Source organism: Sparus aurata, chromosome 1, assembly GCF_900880675.1.
Source record: "Sparus aurata chromosome 1, fSpaAur1.1, whole genome shotgun sequence".
NCBI lineage: Eukaryota > Metazoa > Chordata > Actinopteri > Spariformes > Sparidae > Sparus > Sparus aurata.
The window spans coordinates 32,923,040-32,943,800 of NC_044187.1; the positions used below are offsets into that span (position 1 = coordinate 32,923,040).

General features: G+C 44.5%; 1 protein-coding gene across 1 annotated transcript in view; it reads right to left on the reverse strand.

Annotated features, from left to right (window-relative positions):
* Positions 1-6,732: 6,732 nt before the first annotated feature.
* Positions 6,733-20,761, reverse strand: part of maml3 (mastermind-like transcriptional coactivator 3) — a 112,923-nt gene continuing 98,894 nt past the window's right edge. The window contains exons 4-6 of the mRNA XM_030413425.1: positions 14,177-14,443; positions 12,576-12,654; positions 6,733-10,967 (exon numbers count right to left, since the gene is read on the reverse strand). Coding sequence (XP_030269285.1) covers positions 9,865-10,967; positions 12,576-12,654; positions 14,177-14,443 — 1,449 coding nt within the window. The 3' untranslated portion in view covers positions 6,733-9,864. The remainder of the gene's footprint in view (positions 10,968-12,575; positions 12,655-14,176; positions 14,444-20,761) is intronic.

Sequence of the window (20,761 nt, forward strand, 5' to 3'; positions counted from 1 at the left end):
AGTGCACAAATCAAACGGAGGCCAAATGAAGACCGAATAGGGTCTGACAGCTCCTTTATCACATGGTCCTACTTGTAAAGAAAAGGCCGGATTACTCTGAGGAATCAGAGATTGTCTTAAAGAACGAAGAATTACACAGTGCTGCAGTGAAAAATGCTGTGATCGACGACCTCTTGTTCACAAAATACCTCCAAAACTACCGTAAGGACTGCCACGACATCTGCACAGCAGTCAGCTCAACGTCTACTCAGTGGCTGACAACTCATTTGTATACAAGATAGCTCAAAATGTATTGAGTGTGTTTCTGCGAGTTTCAGCACTCTGAGGATCAGACCACCCTGTTAAAGGGACAGTTCACCCTAAAATCAGCTGGAGAGATGTTTGCCTTCTTTTGAATATAATGGGACAAGATGGCACTCGCTTGTTGGTGACCAAAAGCCACCGGCAGCGAATGACGAGTGCCAGTGGTGCAATTTAGACCACACATGCTCAGGGCCTGGTGTGTCAGAGCACCTAGTCTCCAGGCCATGCGGAAATAACCCTGATGACATCACTATAACAGCATCAGGGTCAGCGACCATTTTCACACAGACATTTACTCCTGACGTCATGCTCGCGGTGGAGAGCTCTAATGTCATATCATTGTCATTCCACTGCTTCCTGACTGATCTGCAACCAAGAAGACACTCCAGATTTTGACTATTCACCATCCCTTGAATTGCCGATCATTCGGGAAGTTGCAAAAGGCTAAGAGTATTTCCAATTCCCTGAGTTTAAACAGCTTAAAACATGGACCAGCAGCATAACATTTTCCCAGCATTTGAGCTTTCATCTTTGGGTGTGACATCAGAGGTAAATGGGCGCAGTGTGAATATGGTGTAATTACTCAGATTTTGGTGATCTCGTCCAGGGATACAGGGATTATCCAACTGTGTTCAGGCTGTGAAGCACTCATTGTGAGGAGTAAACCAGTCAAATGGTTTACCACACATTAGGAAGGAGACACAAGTTTGTCAGTCGATCATCATTGGGAAGAATCAGTTTTTTTTTTAAAAAATGTGCTATAGTACTGATAAACTACACAGTGTACACTGTACAATATGACATCTAAAGACTTCATGTTGCAGTGTGGTCTGACATTTTTATTAACAGCTTCATCGCTCCACACTAAACACTGCTGCTAGACTATAAGGTGTCAGGTGTGGCGTCTGTGGCTCAGGGTCTTATTGTCGGAAGGTTACTGGTTCGATACCCATGGCTTGCTATTGAAGTGTCCTTGGGCAAGATACCGAACCCCAGATTGATCCTGATGTGCTGTTCGGCACCTCGCATGGCCGCCACCGCCATCAGTGTATGAATGTAATTACTGTAAGTCACTTTGGACAAAAGTGATTGCTAAATGCCATCAATAAATAAAGAATGTAGCAGTGGAGTGAGCAGGAGGAAGCGCCAGCTCCTGTCAGCATCCACCAGAGGGCGCCATGTAGACAGAAAAGCAGCGAAACCTCGTCGCTGCTCACAGCCAAACAATTTGTTGCTTGTAATTTGCCAACAAGCAAACTTTGCACACTACTTTAGGACACTTCACTAAGCATGTGTGTGTGTGTGTGTGTGTGTGTGTGTGTTTTAACATACATATGCAGGTTTTCTTAAACAGGCTGGGGCTGAACACAGAGCACTTATCCCACAGCCTGATATTTTCCATTTAAATAACTCAGTGAAACAGAATGATAGAGTCATCTGAAGGTAATTAGAAATCTGTGTGTGTGAGTGAGAGAGAGAGAGAGGGAAAGAGAGAGAGATTTTCATGGTGTTTTATTCATGGTGCAAGACAGCTTAGGCCTTGCTCTGCTGTTATCTGGTGGCCTCCTACTCCTCCACCACCACAATGGCTCCTGCTACCACATTCATCAACTTGACACCGCACGCACACACACACACACACACACGCACACCCACACACTGCTCCCCCTCTCACTCCACACTATCCCATCCCCTGTTCTCTCTCTCTCTCTCCCCCTCCATATGTCTTTCCCCTCCGCATTTCTGCAGCCACATTTCTTCACATTATTGCTCTCTGAGAGGGAGAGAGAGTGAATGATTCTTCTAACTCATCTCCCACTCTTTGTGACACACCATTTGTCGCTCTGATTAGAGCCCATAACGGTTCCTCTGGAGTGTGTGCAAGGCTGCTGGTGTGTGTGCGTGCGCGTAAGTAAGTGTTTGGCTACGGGAAGGAAACTGGCTGTCATTAACTTGGACTTGTGGCTGGCTCCATGTCGGCGCTGCTGACAATCTCCTGAGCGCTGAGGAGCAAGAAAGACAGTTGTGTGTGTGTGTGTGTGTGTATGTGTTCACAAAGCTTTCTAGCTACCACCTTCCCCTGTGCAATGAGGGAAAGAGTGAAGTTATGCGTTTTGGCTGCAGATGTCAGCCCCCAGCATCAGTTTTGAACTGCAAATTTGTGATTTATCTTGTAGCCTTGTAGCCACCCTGGTGAACGTCGGCTGGTTGGTTCAGCTCCTCGGTCCAGACTAAAACATTTCAGTGATTATTGGATGGATCACTGAGAAATATGCTACTGACATTCATGTTAGAGGATGAGGACTTTGGTGATCCTCTAGCTCCACGTATGAAAACTACTGGATGGATTGCGTTGATATTTGGTTCACGATGAGGTGTCGTCGCTGTGGTGATCCCTTATCCTGGCACCATCAGGTAAACATTTCAATACACCAGGTGCTGATTATGACCAAAATACCAACAAAAGCCATGACATTTCCATGAGCGTCAGCTGTACTTTGTGCTTATTATCAAATGCTAGCATGTTTTGACACGCTCTAGATTAACAGTGTGCCCCAAATCCATACATTATAGCCGCTAAAAAGGTTTTTGAGTATAAATGTGTTCATATTGGAAGTGAGAGAGTAAAGGAAGCAAAACCAGGAAGCATGAATACTAAATACACATTACATGCAGTGATGTGCACAAGGGGGGGGGGGGGGGCAGTTGCCCCCCTCGTGGCCCAATTGTTGAAAAATGCACGCTAAAGTGCCCTCCTGGGAGCCAAAACGTGCGCTAAAGTGCCTTCTTGGGAGCCAAAACGTGTGCCAAAGTGCCCCTCTTGGTTGGCAAAACTCACTAAACTGCCCCCTGGCTGGTTAAAACATGATAAACTGCCCTCTTGGGAGCCAAAACACGCGCTAAAGTGTCCTCTTGGGAGCCAAAACGCATGCTAAAGTGCCCTCTTGGGAGTCAAAACATGTGCTAAAGTGCCCTTCTTTTCGCCCCTGCCCTTCAAAAAGTCTGTGCTTGCCACTGATTACATGTATTGTGTCATGTCCTATTAGTGTTGAACCATTCAGTAAGCTGATATTGTAGTAACTGCTGAGCAGTATACTAGGATAATCCACAATAATGGATTCTCGATTGGATTTGGATCTGAGGAATTTGGAGGCCAGGTTCTAGAGCCATTCCACAGCGAGTGTCGAGGTGTGGCAGGGTGCACTGAACTGCTGACGGGTCCACCGCCATCAGGGAGCACCATTGCCATGACGGCATGAGCTTGGCCTGCAATGGCGTTTGGGTGGTCCACTGTTCTTCGACGGCTGTGCAAAGCTGCTTAAAACTGTGTTGCAGTTGTGCCAATAAATCCTACACGCCAGACCTTTAATATTCACCTTGCTGCTCTTGCTCGACATACAACGAATTCTAATTATCAGACTGAATCATTTTAGTGATTCATCAAGTAGAAAATACAGAACATATGCTACTTGTAGTCTCCCAAAGGTGAAGTGGAGTCAAATTTTCATCATAAATATATGATAATTAATTAATATATGATAAGTAAATTCACATATAATTCATAAATAAATCTAATAAAATGTAATTTATGTGTTTTTGTGTGTTGGAAGAAATATTCCTTGAAAACCTGGACATGTGCGATAAGCATTTATCATTATTTTTGACATGTTCTACAATAAGTGATTAATGAAATGAAGCGGCAGATTCAGTGATAAAGAGAAATTGTTGTGTCTCACAGCCCTGCGGCGACTCTGGTCTGATTGGATTTGCGTAGGAAACCGATGAGTTTAAATCCGGACTGGCCGTACTATCAACAGTTGCTCTACTTTTTCACACCAGTAATGAACACCTCAACATCGTGCTCTGGGGAGATGTTCAGGTGCGTGCTTGGGGGTGGATGGTAGCAAACACCTCCAACTGCAGCCCCCGCCCACCCTGTTCACTCCCCATCTTCCTCCTGTCCTGTCCTTCATCCTCCCTCTTCCTCTCGTTTTTCTCTGTCCTAGGTGGTGTCGCTACTGAACATGAGTAATGATGTTGTCATCTCTGTTAGTCTCCATTTATCACTGTCAGCTGGGAAGCAGGAGTGTGGTGGATGAGTGTGTGTGTGTGTGGTGCTGGTTAGTGGGGGGTAGAGAGTCGGAGAGAAACGCGGCAGCCAGGGAGAGTGGAAAAGGAAAGATGTAGCTGGAATACAAGCAGAAGAGGTAGAGGAAGGTGGTCGAAGAGGAGTGATGAAGAAAGGGGGCATGGCTTACAGACGATGAGGAGGAGTGAGTTTGAAAGAAGTCGATCGAAGAAAAAGAGGAATTATCACAGAAAGGTCCCGGCCCTGCATGTGGTCTGTCTGTCTGTCTGTGTGCTGACACCAACAGGGAGCCCATGATTCATCGTCACTGTTACTGCCAGACAGAATTAAGGCTCTGCTCTTTAGCATATGCAAGTCTAATTATGCAAATCAGGTCTGTTAGACAAAACATTACTGCAGCAGTTAGTCAGTCTGGTTTCTAGGCGCTACATGAATGTGTGTACATTTGTCTCAGTCAGTCTTGCGACCCTGAAACGAAATGAGATTACTGGTTGTCAGCTAAACGGGTGAGTATTGATGTTGTTGTGTGTTCGCAGACGCAGCGTCGCTGTTTATTGAGCGCAGACAGTGACAGTGCCCACTCTTGCCCATTCTTAAAATGAATGAGAACTTAAAACTTTCCCCCCACATTTCCTTTCCATCTCCACATTTTCTGTATCTACGCCTACGTTAATAATATGGGCATGTCCAAGCATGTCCAGAGCAGCGACTGGTTCAGGTTTTTGTGGGAATGTTTGTGTAATATCACAGGACACTGGTGAGGTTATGTGCAGCTAGCTAACTTAAGTAAGAACACCGGCGACTTGACCACAGATCGGAAGAACACGGACATAGTCTCTGTGACGTCGTCCATTGCTCTCTGAAGAACCATTGAGAAGCTCAGCATGGTCGCTCCCGCTGTCGCCATCTTTGTGATACCCAACTTTAATTGCGAAAGAGCTACACATGACTTATTTCAGAAAAAAATCAAGCCACTGTCATTCATTCCTATGTATGCTGTTCAGAGTAAGCATTGATGAAGGAGTTGACATGTGTTGGGTTTTGGGTGTACGTGTGGTGCTTGAGGCAGGCAGACACCGACCAGTAGTACATTCCTCACTGCAAGTCACACAACCACTAAGCTTTATGCAATTGACAGTGCAGTGATGTAATCATTATGCAAATTGAGGCATGTCATCATTTGGCAACATTTGGAGCTAGTGTTATCGACTTTAATTGGAAAATGTTGGCAACACTGACGTCCAAATTGGCTTTTTTGTCAGTTCCGGAAGTTGATGTTTGGACTTAAAGCGAAACTCTTGCCAAAAAGCAATCGAGGCTTTATTTGGGATTGAATATGAGTCAAACCTTCGTGTAAAAGCATAATAATGACGAAAGAGGCACTTTTAAGATTGAAAACATAGTTTCGGTTTTGGGCACGTTAATTTTGAACGGGAGTGCTAGGGGCAGGATACGCTAGCATCAAAATCGCTATTTTTAGAACACTTAAGAAGGCTCGACACAACATGAAACTTTTCTCGTAGCATCACCAGGGTCTCTACTCATGAACACGAGCATTGAAAACATTGTTTGTGTACACAGAGTTCATGAAAAATAAGGTTTTTGAACTACTCACGTTAGCTGCTGCATCTCCTACGCGTAGCCGTCATGGCAGGCAAAAAGTGTCGATCCCCGAGTGCGACCTGACAGGCAGGAGAGTAATGGTGAACCGCTCCTCAAGCGTGCCTGTCAGGTTGCACTCGGGGATCGACACTTTTTGCCTGCCATGACAGGAGTTGCAGCAGCTAACATGAGTTGTTCAAAAACCTTATTTTTCATAAACTCTGTGTACACAAACAATGTTTTCAATGCGATTTTGATGCTAGCCTATCCTGCCCCTAGAACTCCCATTCAAAATTAATGTGCCCAAAACCGAAACTACGGTAAATCTTAAAAGTGCCTCTTTCGTCATAATTATGCTTTTACATGAAGGTTTGACTCATATTCATACTGCTGGAGTTACGCTGTATAAACTCAACATAACAGTAGCTTAATTGTTTTAGTCAGCAGGCTGACAAAGTAAGCAAGCTAGTCATACTTGGTAGACAGCCTACTTCATGACGTTATCTTCATATTCAAGTGCTGCTGTATTTTCTTCACCATAGAAATATTTATAACTTGGTTTTATTGTGTCATCCTTGACATGTTGTAGATTAAATGATTTAAATTGTTCTTAATATGTTAACCAATCTAATACCTTCAGAGTGATTGTATCTCAGCTAGCTAGCATCTGTTAACCTTCTACTACTTTGTCAGTTTTGCGCTAAAGACAAATAAACCCAATAAACAGCAAGCTTTCATTTAATATGATCAGCGAGAACATTCTCTCTTTATTGTATCTTTTTGAAAAACAAACAAAAAAAAAAAAAGTCTTTTGTAATTCTCTTTTGTTAACATTTCAGAATTCTGTACAGGATAAAAAGAAATAAGCACTGCTTAAGAACAGAGTCAAATCTCAAACTAGAAAAAAAACAAATGAAAAAAATTCCAAAAAAGAGAGGAGGTTTACAATACAAATTAGTAGTAAGACATTGTCTGAAGTGCAATGGCATAGCTCAGATGGGTTAAACGTGAAACCAAAAAACTTCAAAATAAAAATACTTCTCTATTTTCCAACAAACAGTAAATTCTTTACAGAGTAGAGACTGTATTATCTGATGTATTTAAACCTGTAAAAACATATTTACAAATAGCCATTATCTTTTATATACTTTTTCTCATAATCACATATATGTCAGCACCAGTAAAAAAAAACAAATAAAATAAAACAAAGAACATCAACAACAACCATTTTTGTTAAAATGTTGTCTACAGACTTGGTCCCGGTACATAATGATATTTGGAGGAAGCTTCCTTTCTCTTCCAGAAGGGATTTCAAACCAAATCATGAACCCTTATCTTGAAGAAGACTAAAAGGTCACAAAGGCTGTGACCTTAACACTGACCCAGAAGTGTTTCTTTACCTTCCCGTCTCCAGTTTGGAGTGGTAGTTGTCAGGTGTTTTCCTACACACTGCCTCCATTTCACTGGTCAAGCACTCTGAGCTGTGATTTGAGCCTGCCTGGAGTGCTGGAGCGATATTAAAGTTTTGGAAGCATGAGCAGTGGAGCCATTGAAGCGGTGACTGCTCCACTGCGTTTCCTGCACAAGGAAGGCTCAAACAGTCAGAGAGGGTTTTTCATTTATTTGACCATCTCCCCTGGATAAAACCGGGGGACGCTACAACCCTAAACACCTGTCTGCCGTCGACCTTCAGACTCCACACAGTGAGGCGAAAGGACTTCTACCCCCCCCCCCCCCAAACATGACAAAATCAAAGTACAGAACCTCATTCGTGGGTGCTACCAAATGCAGCAACACTTACAGGATGATGGGTGGTTAAAGTTTGTTTTAAAGGGTTGGATTATACAACATCAACAACCATGAGAACAAATGCATTGATGGCAAGGAGTTAAGTTTACAGAGAAGAAGGCTTTTTGGTTTGTTGATTACAGCGTCATCCTCCAACCTTTCACTCTGATGAGCTAAATACAAAGTAATGCACATACAAACACGCTTTCATTCATCTTTTAACCAAGATTACAAAACAGTTAGAGAAGTAAGGTGTTACCAACAACTACTGTATTAAAACCTATTTGACACATATTTATTACTCAACCATTAGGGCAAAAGAGTGGACAGCTTGTTGATGATGGATTAAAGCCATAAGGCCCTGGAGGAAAGCCTACAGTATGCTAGTAAGCTCAGAGAAGGGGAGACACTGACTTCAGTGGAAGCACTGATTGTTTTGATGCTAACTGGCGCTAACTGGTGTCACCCTTTAAGCCAGCCGTCTGAAGTTTCTCTACTGTCTATGAAATAAACTCAAGGCTTAGCAGTGGTTCATTTTCCTAGTAAAGCGCTGGAAGGGGACAACTCGTATTTCTTCACAGTAGTGTTACAGTATAGCACAGTTACGTTCTAGTTCGGAGCGAGGGCGTTTTATAGCTGCGGTACAAGAAAAGCCACAATGTAAAGCAGGGCCACGGTGATTGACAACTAGCTGTGTCACAATGGGAAGGGAGGCTGTGCTGCGACGGGAGGACAAACAGATTTTCAAAAGACAACACAAACTAAAAGAAGGCTAATTTGAACTTTTTTTTCCTTTCCTTTTAATCGACAAAGACACAACCAGCATCATTGTTAGAGATAAAACACAGCAACAAACAAAACCATGTGGGTGGGCTTCCAATGAGCTTTTTTTTTTTCCTTAAAAAGAAGTCACTTGTGGTGCTTGAATACATTCAGTGCCCAGCGATCGTTTTGCTTTGTGTCAGCCTGATGTATGTGATGTGGTTTGTGTCACACAGGCAGAAAATGTACTGCAATATTAGCTCCGTTAGCTGCCTCTCACATATTCCACTCATCCTCCCGGGCTGATGTTTGTTTGTCTGTTTGTTGGTTTGTATAGGTGTGTGCGTGTGTGCATTAGCTTTTGAGTTATAGCGCTTGCTTTAGCTGCCTATTCTGTCCCTCTTTCTCTGCTTTTCACTCTCTTTGTCTTTCTCTACATGCATACCCGTCATCCACAGCCATGCACAGGAAATGAACCACCCCCCCTCAAAAAAACGCCACCCAGGTCGATTACTTAGCAAAAGCACTAGAGGGCAGAGTGTGCTTGTGTGGCACAATAGAAGAACATCATTTGTTCTGTTGTGATGTTCACAATTTAAACAGAGAGAGGAGTGTTGAGAGCGAGGAACGATTCTCTTGAGAGGGGGTGGGAAAGACGGGAGGAGAGAGGGAGAGAGATCAAGTGAGAGGAACAAAGTGAGAGAGCGGGAGGGAGACAGATTTGTGTGTGTGCATGTGTGTGTGTACGGGGGGGGGGGGGGGGGACAAATCTAAGAGAGGAAATGGGAGCGCTGAGAGTGCTTTCTACTCCCTTCAGCTCCACACATAGTTGAGAGATGTGAAGCACTGAGCTGGGTGGCACAAACACACAAACACAAATAAATTGCTGTCTTGAGAACAAGTCTTCCTTCCCCTTCATCAGTCTGCGGTGTTCAATCAGCCCCAGCTGAAGCTTGGGCTCAAAGCGCTGCTGTGTAAACGGGGCTCACTTTCAAACACTGGAACATGAGAAAAATTCAACCGTGGAGAAAAAAAGGGAAACTAATGAAACACACCTCTTAATCTCTATATTGGTTTTTCATTAATATGCACAAGACATAATTATCGCGCTCTTCATCTCACGTACTCACACGCATACACTTGCACACACAAAACATAACACAAGAACTCATTTATAATCTTGCTCATGTTTTACAAAACAAAAACATGCCAGTCCACATAATGTCATCCTTTTTGTTTTACTTTCTCAGGTTTTAAATTTTGTCCTGCTTTTATGTTGAGTTCATCCAGTAAAAACTCTTCTCCAGTTTCCCCGGTGGCTATTGGCTCGGGAAAAACTCCTCCATCCAACCATCGCTTGAGTCCAGCTCTGCCCCTGAGCCATCGGCCAATCCGAAAGCTCCTCCCCCTGAGGGCCCGCCCCCATAACCATAGGATGACATGTCCTGATTGGCTGTCCTCTGGTAGCCCGGTGGCTGACCTCCAACCCCGACTCCCCCTGGTCCATAGGGTCCACTTCCTCCTCCCCCTGCCCCTATCCCAGGCCCCCCAGGACCTGGCCCGAAACCTGCCATCCCAGTCATCCCCTGGCCCATCACCCCCTGGTTCATCCCCTGGTTCATGACCATGGGCCGGGGCTGGTTGGTCCTTGGCTGACCGCCCATGTGAGGGCCCATCATTGGGCCACCCATACCAGCGGCTGGGTTGCCCACTCTAGGGTCCATTCCCTGGCTCATCCCCTGGCCTGGGCCCTGAAAGTGTTGCTTGGCCATGCGGGGGGGTTGACCGGGCTGCATCCCATAACCCTGGGCGGAGCTGAACCCCACCATTTCTCCTCCCCCTCCTCCTGTAGTCCTTCCGACTCCTCCCCCCATGGCCTGCAGACTCTGTCCTTGCTGCTGAGGCCAGCCACCCGCCGCCATTCCTCCGCCTCCTCCTCCTGCTCCCAGCATGCTTTGCAGTCTCTGTGCTTGGGCTTTGGCGTTGGGAGGGCCTTTGAGGGGTTGCTGGGTCATGGAGTTCATTAACATCCCCTGTCCTCCATACCCTCCAGCTCCACCACCTCCGGGGCCTCCGGGCATACCTCCGACCCCAGGACCTGCACCTGCTTGCCGGGGCGGCCCTCCGGCAGGGTTGTGCTGAGGTGGAAGACCCATGGAGGCTTGGACACTTTGGCTCTGGTGCTGCTGCTGGTGGATCATTTGGCTCATGGAGGGGTTGAGCCCGTACAGGGAACCCTGGCTGGACCCCTGGTTGCCATAGGGTAAGCCCATGTCAGTTTGGGGACCCACTGAGCCTCCCTGGCCCTGAACAGAACTCATCTGGACCATCTGCTGCTGGTTCTGCTGCTGCTGTTGTAGGAGACGTGCAGCCCGAATGCTCTGGAGAGCCTGGCTCCTGGATGCCAGATCTTGAGGGGGGCCTAGGAGAGAAGAATCAGAGAAGTTAACATTAGACAAGAGAGATAATAAAGTTGGGAAACAATGATATGGCATATGGAGAGAGAAAACACAAAGGAGCTAGACTGCTGTAAAGAGCTTTGGAGCCTGTGTATGAGATCTTCTTAAATCACTAAATGGCACGTAAGACCAATCTAATAAGTCAGTTCTGCAGCAAAGACTTATGTTCTGTGACAACTTGTTTACTCCGGAAACTAATGCTTCCCCCCCAATTTTCTTCAAATACCACACTAAAATAAAACTAAACACTGTAAAGCACTAACACCTGAATTCCCCACTTTTTCCTTTTAGAGACTTCGTAGTGGCAGAGCCGAGGAGGTCTGCTAGCGTGGAAATGGCTCTAAATCCTCTAATACACCCACTTCTGACATCATTCCACTAATCCCTCACCTCACAGATCAGACTGCAACTGTAAGAGAGGAGTCAGAACGAAGAGGATCACACACTCCAGACTTGTCAGTAAGTAGGGAGCGAGCAGAGTTGGAGGTAATGTAACATGAAGAAATAGCCACATCTATTCCACACATCACTTTTTGTAAATATAAACGAGTAGAGAGTGGATGATTGTGTTCTGATTGCAGTTGCACTGGTTGCTTTCAAATCACTGAAACGCTGCGGGATACCTGAACTAACAGGTATATTTCTAGGCCGGAGTTTCATGATGAAGCCCCCTCTTCCTCGCCACATTATCTCCTAGACTTGCAGACAGACTCTGTGATGGCTATAAATGGCTTTCGACTTGACTCTCCTCCTCCCTCTCAATGTATTTCTTCATCTCTCCATCATCCTCTCACCCACTCATCTCGCGCTCTCTCTCTTTCTCTTCCCAACCTCTCCTTCTACTGAACAGACCATCTACCTATTCTTCTTGTTACCAGCCTCCACCCTCTCTCCCCCTCTCCCATTTCCCTCCTCTCATCCATCTCTCTGACTTCACCGGAACTCTGGGGGATCCAGGACAGACAAGTTGCCGTGGTAACAGGCAGAGCAGGAATATTCTATATTTTTTTTTACACAGAGAGAGAGAGAGAGAGACAGAGAGAGAGGGAGAGAGAGAGAGACAGAGAGAGAGAGAGAGAGAGAGAGAGAGAGAAAGAAAGAGAGAGAAAGAGAGGCTGAAGAGCATCTGAGCGCCAACTGATGTATCTGACAGAGACAGACAGAGAGGATGAGGTTTGGTTTCAGTCAGCGCTGCTGTTTGCATACATGTTTTTATGTGTTTGTGTGTCTATCTGTTGCTGAATATGGCCGACAGTGAACTGTAAAATCTGTTAAATGGCTAAATGTCTTGGCACTCTACCATGTATACCATACTTCTTGCAGATCATGCATGCATGTGGGATTGTAAGTCTTATTTGTGTAACCATCTGGATGATCCGCAAAAAACTAGAAGCTTTTTACCAAAAATGTCTATTTACTAATGTGGTCATCAATAAAATGCTGAAGAATCTAGGTCAGGTCCTGCGTTGTCTATTAGAAAATCTATTGGGATGCTGCCATTCTTACGTGTCTGCTCATTTTACGTGTATTGTGTCACGTATGAAATTAACATGTGCGTTCGTGTGTCTCACCTTGGTACTGATTGACTTGGGGATATGGATTCCTCTGGCCCTGACCCATCTGTCTGGGGAGATGCTGCTGCTGTTGGAGCTGCGCACACACACACACGAAAATTGGTAAGAATGTAGGTTGTCAATGTATTTCATGTCTTCATGTCTTCAATTAATTGGTATTATAATTATCGGACACAGACGAGAAAAGGGTCAGATTTGTATCAACAGAATTCAATTCAGTTACAAAATCAACAATGAAGTCTTCACTCCAAAGCTACTCGCTGCATCTTCATAGGGGAAAACCTCTTTACCATTAAATACTTGCATGGGACCCAACTGTATTAAGCCTGTTTTTCCTCTATATGACATTCTTGGCACATTCTTGCACCTTTAACATGGTGTTGTGAGTGTGGTAAACTTCCATGCAGTACACTGTCAAAGTCACAACATTCCTGACATTCTGAGTACGTCTATTCCCATTTCGATAGTCGTTGAAATTAATAATTTTTTTCACTTTACAAATGCCACAGTACAAGAGAGACAAATGTTTTGGTGCAGCAGGAGTGAGATACAGAAAAGACAGATGTTTGGTAAAGAAGACACTTTTGGTACAGCGTGTGTATGTGAGGCAGAATTTAGTTCCTTGGAGATATATTTTTACAACAGTAGTGGAAAGACAGATGTTTGGTATAGCAGAGCAGACATCAGGCAGGTGTTCAGTTCAGTGGAGGCAAATGTTTGATACAGCTGATGTGAAACAGATGTTTGGTGCAGACGAGGCAGATGTTTGGTACATAAGACATGTTTAGTACATTCGATGTGAGACAGATGTTTGGTGCAGAACAAACAGCTGTTTGGTATAGCAGAAGTAGGGCAGAAGTGTTCTTTCAGGATTGTATTTGTGCACAGTGTCTGCATGGTGCTCTCCAACACAATGCGCACCCTAACTGGTGAGTGTTTAAACAGAAAACCAAAGGCAGCCCTGAAACTCTAAAAAGATTAAGGGGAAAAACTTAACTTGCAGCAAGTTGGAGTCCTTGCAGCATGAAAAGCGGCTTCTGAACATGCGCTTGAAAGCGGCAGAGGTGTTGCTCATTTAAATGGAGGTATGATATCCAGTTAACAACATAAACGATCCCCAACAGGACGTGCTCCCTTTCAGACACCTATATTTGTGTGTCTGTGTATGTTTTTGCAGATCCAATTAAAACCAACATAGTGGGTGGTGACTTCAGAGTTCAGAACTCTTTAACACTTGATTCCCTCACAGAGAGAGAAATAAAAAGAAAACACCACATTATCACAGCAGGCGGCATGTGGCAAAAACACACACATACACATGCACACACACACACAATGCAGAGATGAAAAGGAAGTAGTGAAGAGGGGGCTGGTTGAGGGTAATTATACATGCAACCAGACAGCAGTAAGGAAGAGGAGAGGATGAGCCGCTCTTGTTAGAGCTGCAGACAGAGACAATTACACAGTAATGTATGAACAAACAATGCACACACTGAAACACACACAAGGATTATAATATAATGCATGATGGATGAATCATACAGCCGTTTTTTCACCACATCATCACACAATCTTGTGCTATGAACACACTGACTCACCTGTTCGGCCAGTAGCTGCTGCTGCTGCTGTTGTCTCTGCTCTCTGAAGAGCTGCTGCTTCTGCTGCTCCATCATGTGCATTTGCACCCTCTTCTCCTGCTCCAACGCCATCATCTGTTTCATCATGGCCGCCTGCTGCTGGTTGCCCACGTAGCCTGGAGGTGGACCTGACCCTTGGTTGGGCCCCACCCCTGAGGCCACGCCACCAGCAGGGTGAGGAGGTGGGATGGCGCCTGGTGGCCGTGACATTCCCACCACACCTTGCTCCTGTGAAGACAGAGAGGAAGGGGGCACCTGGTCAGATGGACTGTTGAGCAGCATGTCAATCATATATCCATAAGCAATTTCGACATTTTCGAAAATATTCCCATTTGCTTTCTTGTCACAGAGAGGATTGATACAACTCTTACATCTGTCTGTTAGTATAACTTTATAGCCAGCAGCAGGCTAGTTAAGCTTTGCATAAAGGAAACAGGGGAAGGCAGTTAGCCTGGTTCTGTCCAAAGGTTACAAAATCCACTTACCAGCAACTCTAGAGCTTGCAGATTATATCTTATTATATCTACAACTTCCTGAAGTCTCCACTGGCTGCCTGGCAACTGGTCCCAGTTGAGAAACAGTCCAACAAACCTTTACTTAACACTTTGATTTTTGAATAGATTAAACAAAAGAGATAACACATTCACTTGAAATGTGCTAGGCAAATTGTATTATCTTCAGACCGAGCCAGGCTTGCCATTTCCCTGTTTCCAATCATTGTGCTAAACTAATCTAACCAAACATTAGCAGCTTCTGATTTACCATACAGATATGAAAGTGCCATTGAGTTTCTCATTTGAGTCTTGGCCACAGAGCTAATAAGTTTATTTCCCCAAAATGTTGGACCACTTTTTCAGAAATTCAAATGAACAAAATGTAATAAAAATCATCAAGAGAATGTGAAGAAATAACAGTTTTGACATTATGACATTACGCTGAGCTCCCAGTTTGGACCAATATATGCACAGCTAATTGAGCTAACCAGCTAATGGCAGCTACAGTTAGCCCTTACTCTGATGATATGTTCCATTTGTTTTATGTATAAATTAGACAGGTGCTCATTTCTTACTTATAACACCTTTAAAGGGTAAATCTGGACAAAACGGCACAAGTAGCTTTTTTGCTCTGCATTTAACAAAATAATTTGAAACCACAGGAAACCTCGACTTCAGGGCCATTGTTACTACTCTTTTCACAAATAGGTCAGGGACAGAAAAAATGCGTACTCAGTACATCCCCAGCGTTATTGGCATCTACAGTGACACCTTTGATCAGTGTGTTTTAGACATAATACTATAGTCAGCCACTGTGTTGTATAATAGCCCACAGAGACACAGTCCTGGTGTGTGTGAACGCGAGTGAAAAACAAGATAAAGACAGGACTGCTTCAAGATTCAGCTCGTCAGGCCAACCCGAGTCCTCCCAACGGGGGCATTGGTTGGTCCTTGCTGCCTACATTATCTCCTCATTAGCATATAAAGAGCACTTCCTCCTCCACTCAGCCGTATGCTAATCTCTAATAGGATGAAATGGCCTGCTCTGGCCAATGGGTGGGGAGCGTTTATAAATCTATTAAAGGTTAGACAGCTGAATGAGAGTGGACATCGTTTAGGCCGTCTGACAGTAAGAGAGTGGAAAGGCCTGAGAGGAGAGGAAAGAACGATTCAGGCCGGTAAAGAGTGTGTTCGCACACATAAAAATTCAACAACACACAGCCACCCACAGCCGCACAGAGGAACAGACAGTGTACAACAAATCACATTTAACTGCAGGGCAAGAATGAAACAGCAAAAGCAGGATTACAGTAGTGCATCGTAACATTGGCAAGAGTCTGTAACACATCGCTATACTCAATATGTTTTGAAAGAGCCAAAGCCTCATAATCCGCACTGAGGCTCTGCTCTTCTTAGAAAGGAGTTTGGTGGAGATAAACCTCATATATTAGAGCACAAAAAAACCCCATGGAGCAAACCGAATCGGCTGCTTAAGACTGGCTCACCAGACAGCCAGACCAGACTGATCGATGTTCAGAGCTACGTGTCTCATCTCTGCCTGGCATGTTCTTACCGGATGGCAGGCAGCAGGGCAGTAAGACGATGGAAGAAAGGAGCAGAGGCGTAGTGTCAGAAAATGACCAACGGGTGGCAGTGGTGATCTTTAAGCATGCATGTGTGTATGTATGTGTGTTTGAGTCTCACTGGCCTCCTCTCAGCAGATGGCTCAATCATGACGGTTCTGATCTACGATCTCTCCCTCTCCCCCACTCACTCTACCTCTTTTCTTCCCTTCTCTCTAAACACCCCGCCATCAAACTCCTTTCTCCACTTGTTCTCTGCTTCTCTCACTCTCTCTCTCTGTAGACAGGGGGCCCTGAGTCATGTCCACACAATCGCCAGGAAGGAACCGAAGAAAGATGGATTTCAAAGGAAGGAGGAGAGGAAAAGTCTGTGAGAATTCAAGACTTTGGCGGAGCTGGTGTGTGTGTAGCAGTTAGCTGAAGAACTGACAGAATGAGTTTATATACACTGTGTGTAGTCAAATAAAGAAAAATAGAGGACAGGATTAAAAAAAGAGCTAATGAATTAGCAGTAGTATCGGTAGTATTTCAGTGTTACTAGTACTAAACTGAAGAGTTGCTAATATACAACGAATTGAATGTCACGCCAATAAAGCTTATTGAATAGAGAGCAGGTATCCTCTTTAGAATGAAAAAGGAAAGGGAATAAATTGACAGGAAGAGAAAACAACACGTGTGAGGGAAGAAGAAAGCTATGATGGCAGAATGAAAACGAGAAGAAAAGGAGAGCAGATCAGGAAGGAAACAGGAGGAAAAGATGGGAGGTGAGGAGCAAAAAGAGGAGGAGTAAAAGGTGGGATACAGGGGAAGAGAGGAGAGCAGGTACCCTGGCAACAGTTGCTGCGGCGAGGAGCAGATGGCGCTCGGAGGAGCGGTTATGGCCGCCATGCCTGGTCACCCTCCACAACACTAGGCAGACCCTAGTCACACATACAGTACACACACTCACAGTTACCCTACAGGCTTTCTTCAACCTCTTCTTTCTCTTTTCATCAGTCCATCTTCCATTCTCTCTGTCCTCTCTGTCCTCACTCATTCATATTGTTGAATAATGTAACAAAGAGCATTCACAGTCTGTCTGTCTATTTTCTGTTTTAGCCACGTCGATCCAACTCTCTGTGTCTGAGCCTCTGTTTCTCTGTCTGCTCCCCAGACGCTGAACGGCACCTTGGACCGGCTCGAGTCAGTCCTTAAACTCTGCAAGTGGCTAATGAGACTCTATGGTTAGGCTGAGAGAAGCTGGAGTTTGAAGCGGCAACAACTACTGTGAGATGCAGATAGACCAAGCGGGGAAAAAGGAACGGAGGTCGAAATGAAAGTAGAGGTGAATGTATCACAGGTCGTTCTGCAGGATGTGTGTGTGTGTGTGTGTGTGGTGGAGGTTGTCGGCTTTATTGAGTTACGAAGCATGGAGAGCCCAGGTGATTACATTACATGTGAAGAGAGCGGAAATGTGTGTGTGTGTGCATGTTTGCAAGTGAGAGAGTGGGGGAGAGACTGTCCTTTTCATTCCTATGTCTATGGAACTATGAAATACTGTACATGTCTATTATCTGTGTGTGTGTGCTTAAAGGTGTATCCGCATACACTGGTATGGTCATACACACTCCAGTTGGGATAAAACCACCTGCTCCTGTGGTGACCACACAGCATTGAGATTAAAGGCTGCACTCAACTAGGAAACACACACACACACACACAAACATACTATCCGCACTCAAATCTTCACCCTAAAATCTAAAAATTTAATGATGTTCATTATGGGGTCCGGCATTTTGGTTCCCACAAAGTTGTCGGACACCACACGGTGAGTAAGGCTCTCATTTATGAGATCCGACAAATATTGAAAAACAACATTGCATTCAACCACATTCAATACCCGGGGAGAAACACATACAGAGAGACCACAGCACTACATGATGCCTTACAGTTCATGCACAAAGGCATTAAGAGACACACAACTGCACACCATGCGTAAACACACTCAGACGCGCAGACACACACACACTCTCACACACGGAGGAGTGGCGCCTGGCAGCAGAGAGCTGGGTGTCTGTGTGCTCTCCAGAGTGGCTCACATCTGTCACCCACTTGTGTGAGAGAAGTAAGGGAGGGAGTGCGAAGAAGAGGAGAGCAGGAGCAGTGGAAGAGAGGGAACAGAGAGTGAGGGCTAGATGGATTAGGGAGATGCCTCATTAGACTTGCACGCAGACTACGTCGCAATCGGACTGAGAAAGGGAACAGGAAGTACATCTGAGCAGCGCACCTGGAGCAACGGTGGATGCTGCAGCAGTTGATGGTTTGGCCAACGTGTTAAAGCTGCGTCTCTGAAGAGCATGGCTGGCTTGAAGGTCACAGGTTTGACCTCATTCACAGCCAGCGCTCATCAATGTCTGAATGTCCTTGAGCTTCATACTGGTTGACCTTGCGCTCTGACCCTGCTGGTGATTACTTAGATACGTAGGAAAATGCAAATATGTTGCAAAAGAAACTTGCAGTAATGTGACTGGATGCCTTGTGGAAAGTGTTAGGCTGCTAGAGGGGAGTTCTACAATGTGCCTGTTCAAGGGCTACAGGCTGAATAAGGTTGAAAAGTATTGATGTACAGTATGAAGGATATGAGAAAGATGAATATCAAGGCATTTATTAATGCACACAGTTCATTAAAAAGGCACCGTACACAGTACAGTACAGTAACTTAACAACATAGTGTAAATTAACCATTTGACATCATTGAAAACGACTCTGTAAGCTTTTGTAAGACAAATAACATTGTATGTTCATGTAAAAAGCATACAATATCTTCATTTCAGAGTATATACGATTTCTAATAGACTTTTACTATATTCACAGTTAAAGATTTGTTAGCAATAGGCTTAACATATCCTTGCAAACTATGTTCAGTATCTAGAAGGTACAACTGCATGAAGACACAAAATGGCTACATGTAGTTTGTCCATTGCAGTAATTTGAAAAAACATAATTTACACCCTCAATGTGCAGTCGAGCTCGTGCAGCCACTTCAGATTGGTTGTGTGCTAACGTTTTTAGCTTAGCAGCTACAGTGAAGGTTTTTGGCTTTAAAAAGGGTGTAAATTACGTCTTTTCCAATCAGGGCTTTGGGAGACTTGGATTGTGTCAGATGAGCTGTATACAGCCATTTTATTTTTTTGTTTTTTTCTGTTGTTTCGTCCCCATCTACTCCAGCTAATTAGGAGAATACTGAAGTCGATTTTCCATCCACATGGGGGTGGGTAGATAATAACTGAGTATTGGAATTGTCCTTTAAGCATCACACTCAACCATAACCTGCCCCTGTGTGTCAACTCGCTTCAGAGCTTTAGTGAATAAGTGAGATGGGTTACTATCAGAGCTAACTAACCAACTAATTTAAGTTGTCCTGGTATGCATACTATTGACACCCGATGTTTCTGTATAACTATTGGCCGAGCATTGAAGTTTTGTAACTAACAGGACTAAACCCAGGAAAGTTCATGGTTCAAAATTAGATTAGATCCCCAATTTTGCCCACAGTGACTAAATTCTCAGGCATTATGATGCTCTTGACTCCCAATTGAGTCTCGGATCACAATGCACTTTCAAATTTGCCAGTTGGATTCTGCACAGATATTAACATTATGATGTAGTGACAGAAACACAGCATTCAAAAGTCTTCACAGCTTGATAGGATTCTTCTGGTCTGTTCTCATCTATGGGAAGGCAGGCTTATGTCAGTATATACTTTAAATCACGTTCTGCTTACCACGGTAGATGGTAAGTTGAGAAATATAGTATTTGTAATGAAGAAAAAACCATCCATGTGTCGTGTATTAGAGTGCATGGTTTAAACATAAATATTATGCAGCAGTGACACAACCATAAGCATGCCTGCACTTACAAAACAGACATGCACGTTAACCCCGAGCAGATGGCGGAGACAGACCTCACCGTATTTAAGTAGCCCCACTGCGCCAAAGGTAAAGAAGACATCACTTTGACACACACATGCACGCACGCACACAAGCAAGCACGCACGCAAGCACACACACACACACACACACACACACACACACACACACACACACGCACACACGCACACACACACACACACACACACACACACACACACAGAAAAGATGAAAAGGAAACAGGGCAGGTGGAAGTATGAAGCCAACGATTTGTTTCTTAGCCACCACTTGTGTAAAACACATCCACCCACCTACCCTAACCCCACCCCCTCAAACACACTCACACACACACACACACACACTTACTCTATTTCTCCCCGAAGAGAGTTATATTTAAACTGCTGGAGAGGAGTCTTGCTCCCCACAGAGGTCTGTTTAATCTCTTAACATCTCTCTGCTCTAAACCCTAACTGGCCTATTTCTGAATCTTCTGAATCTACACACACACACACACGCACGTACACACGTATATATATGTATATGTATATGAATAAACCCCCA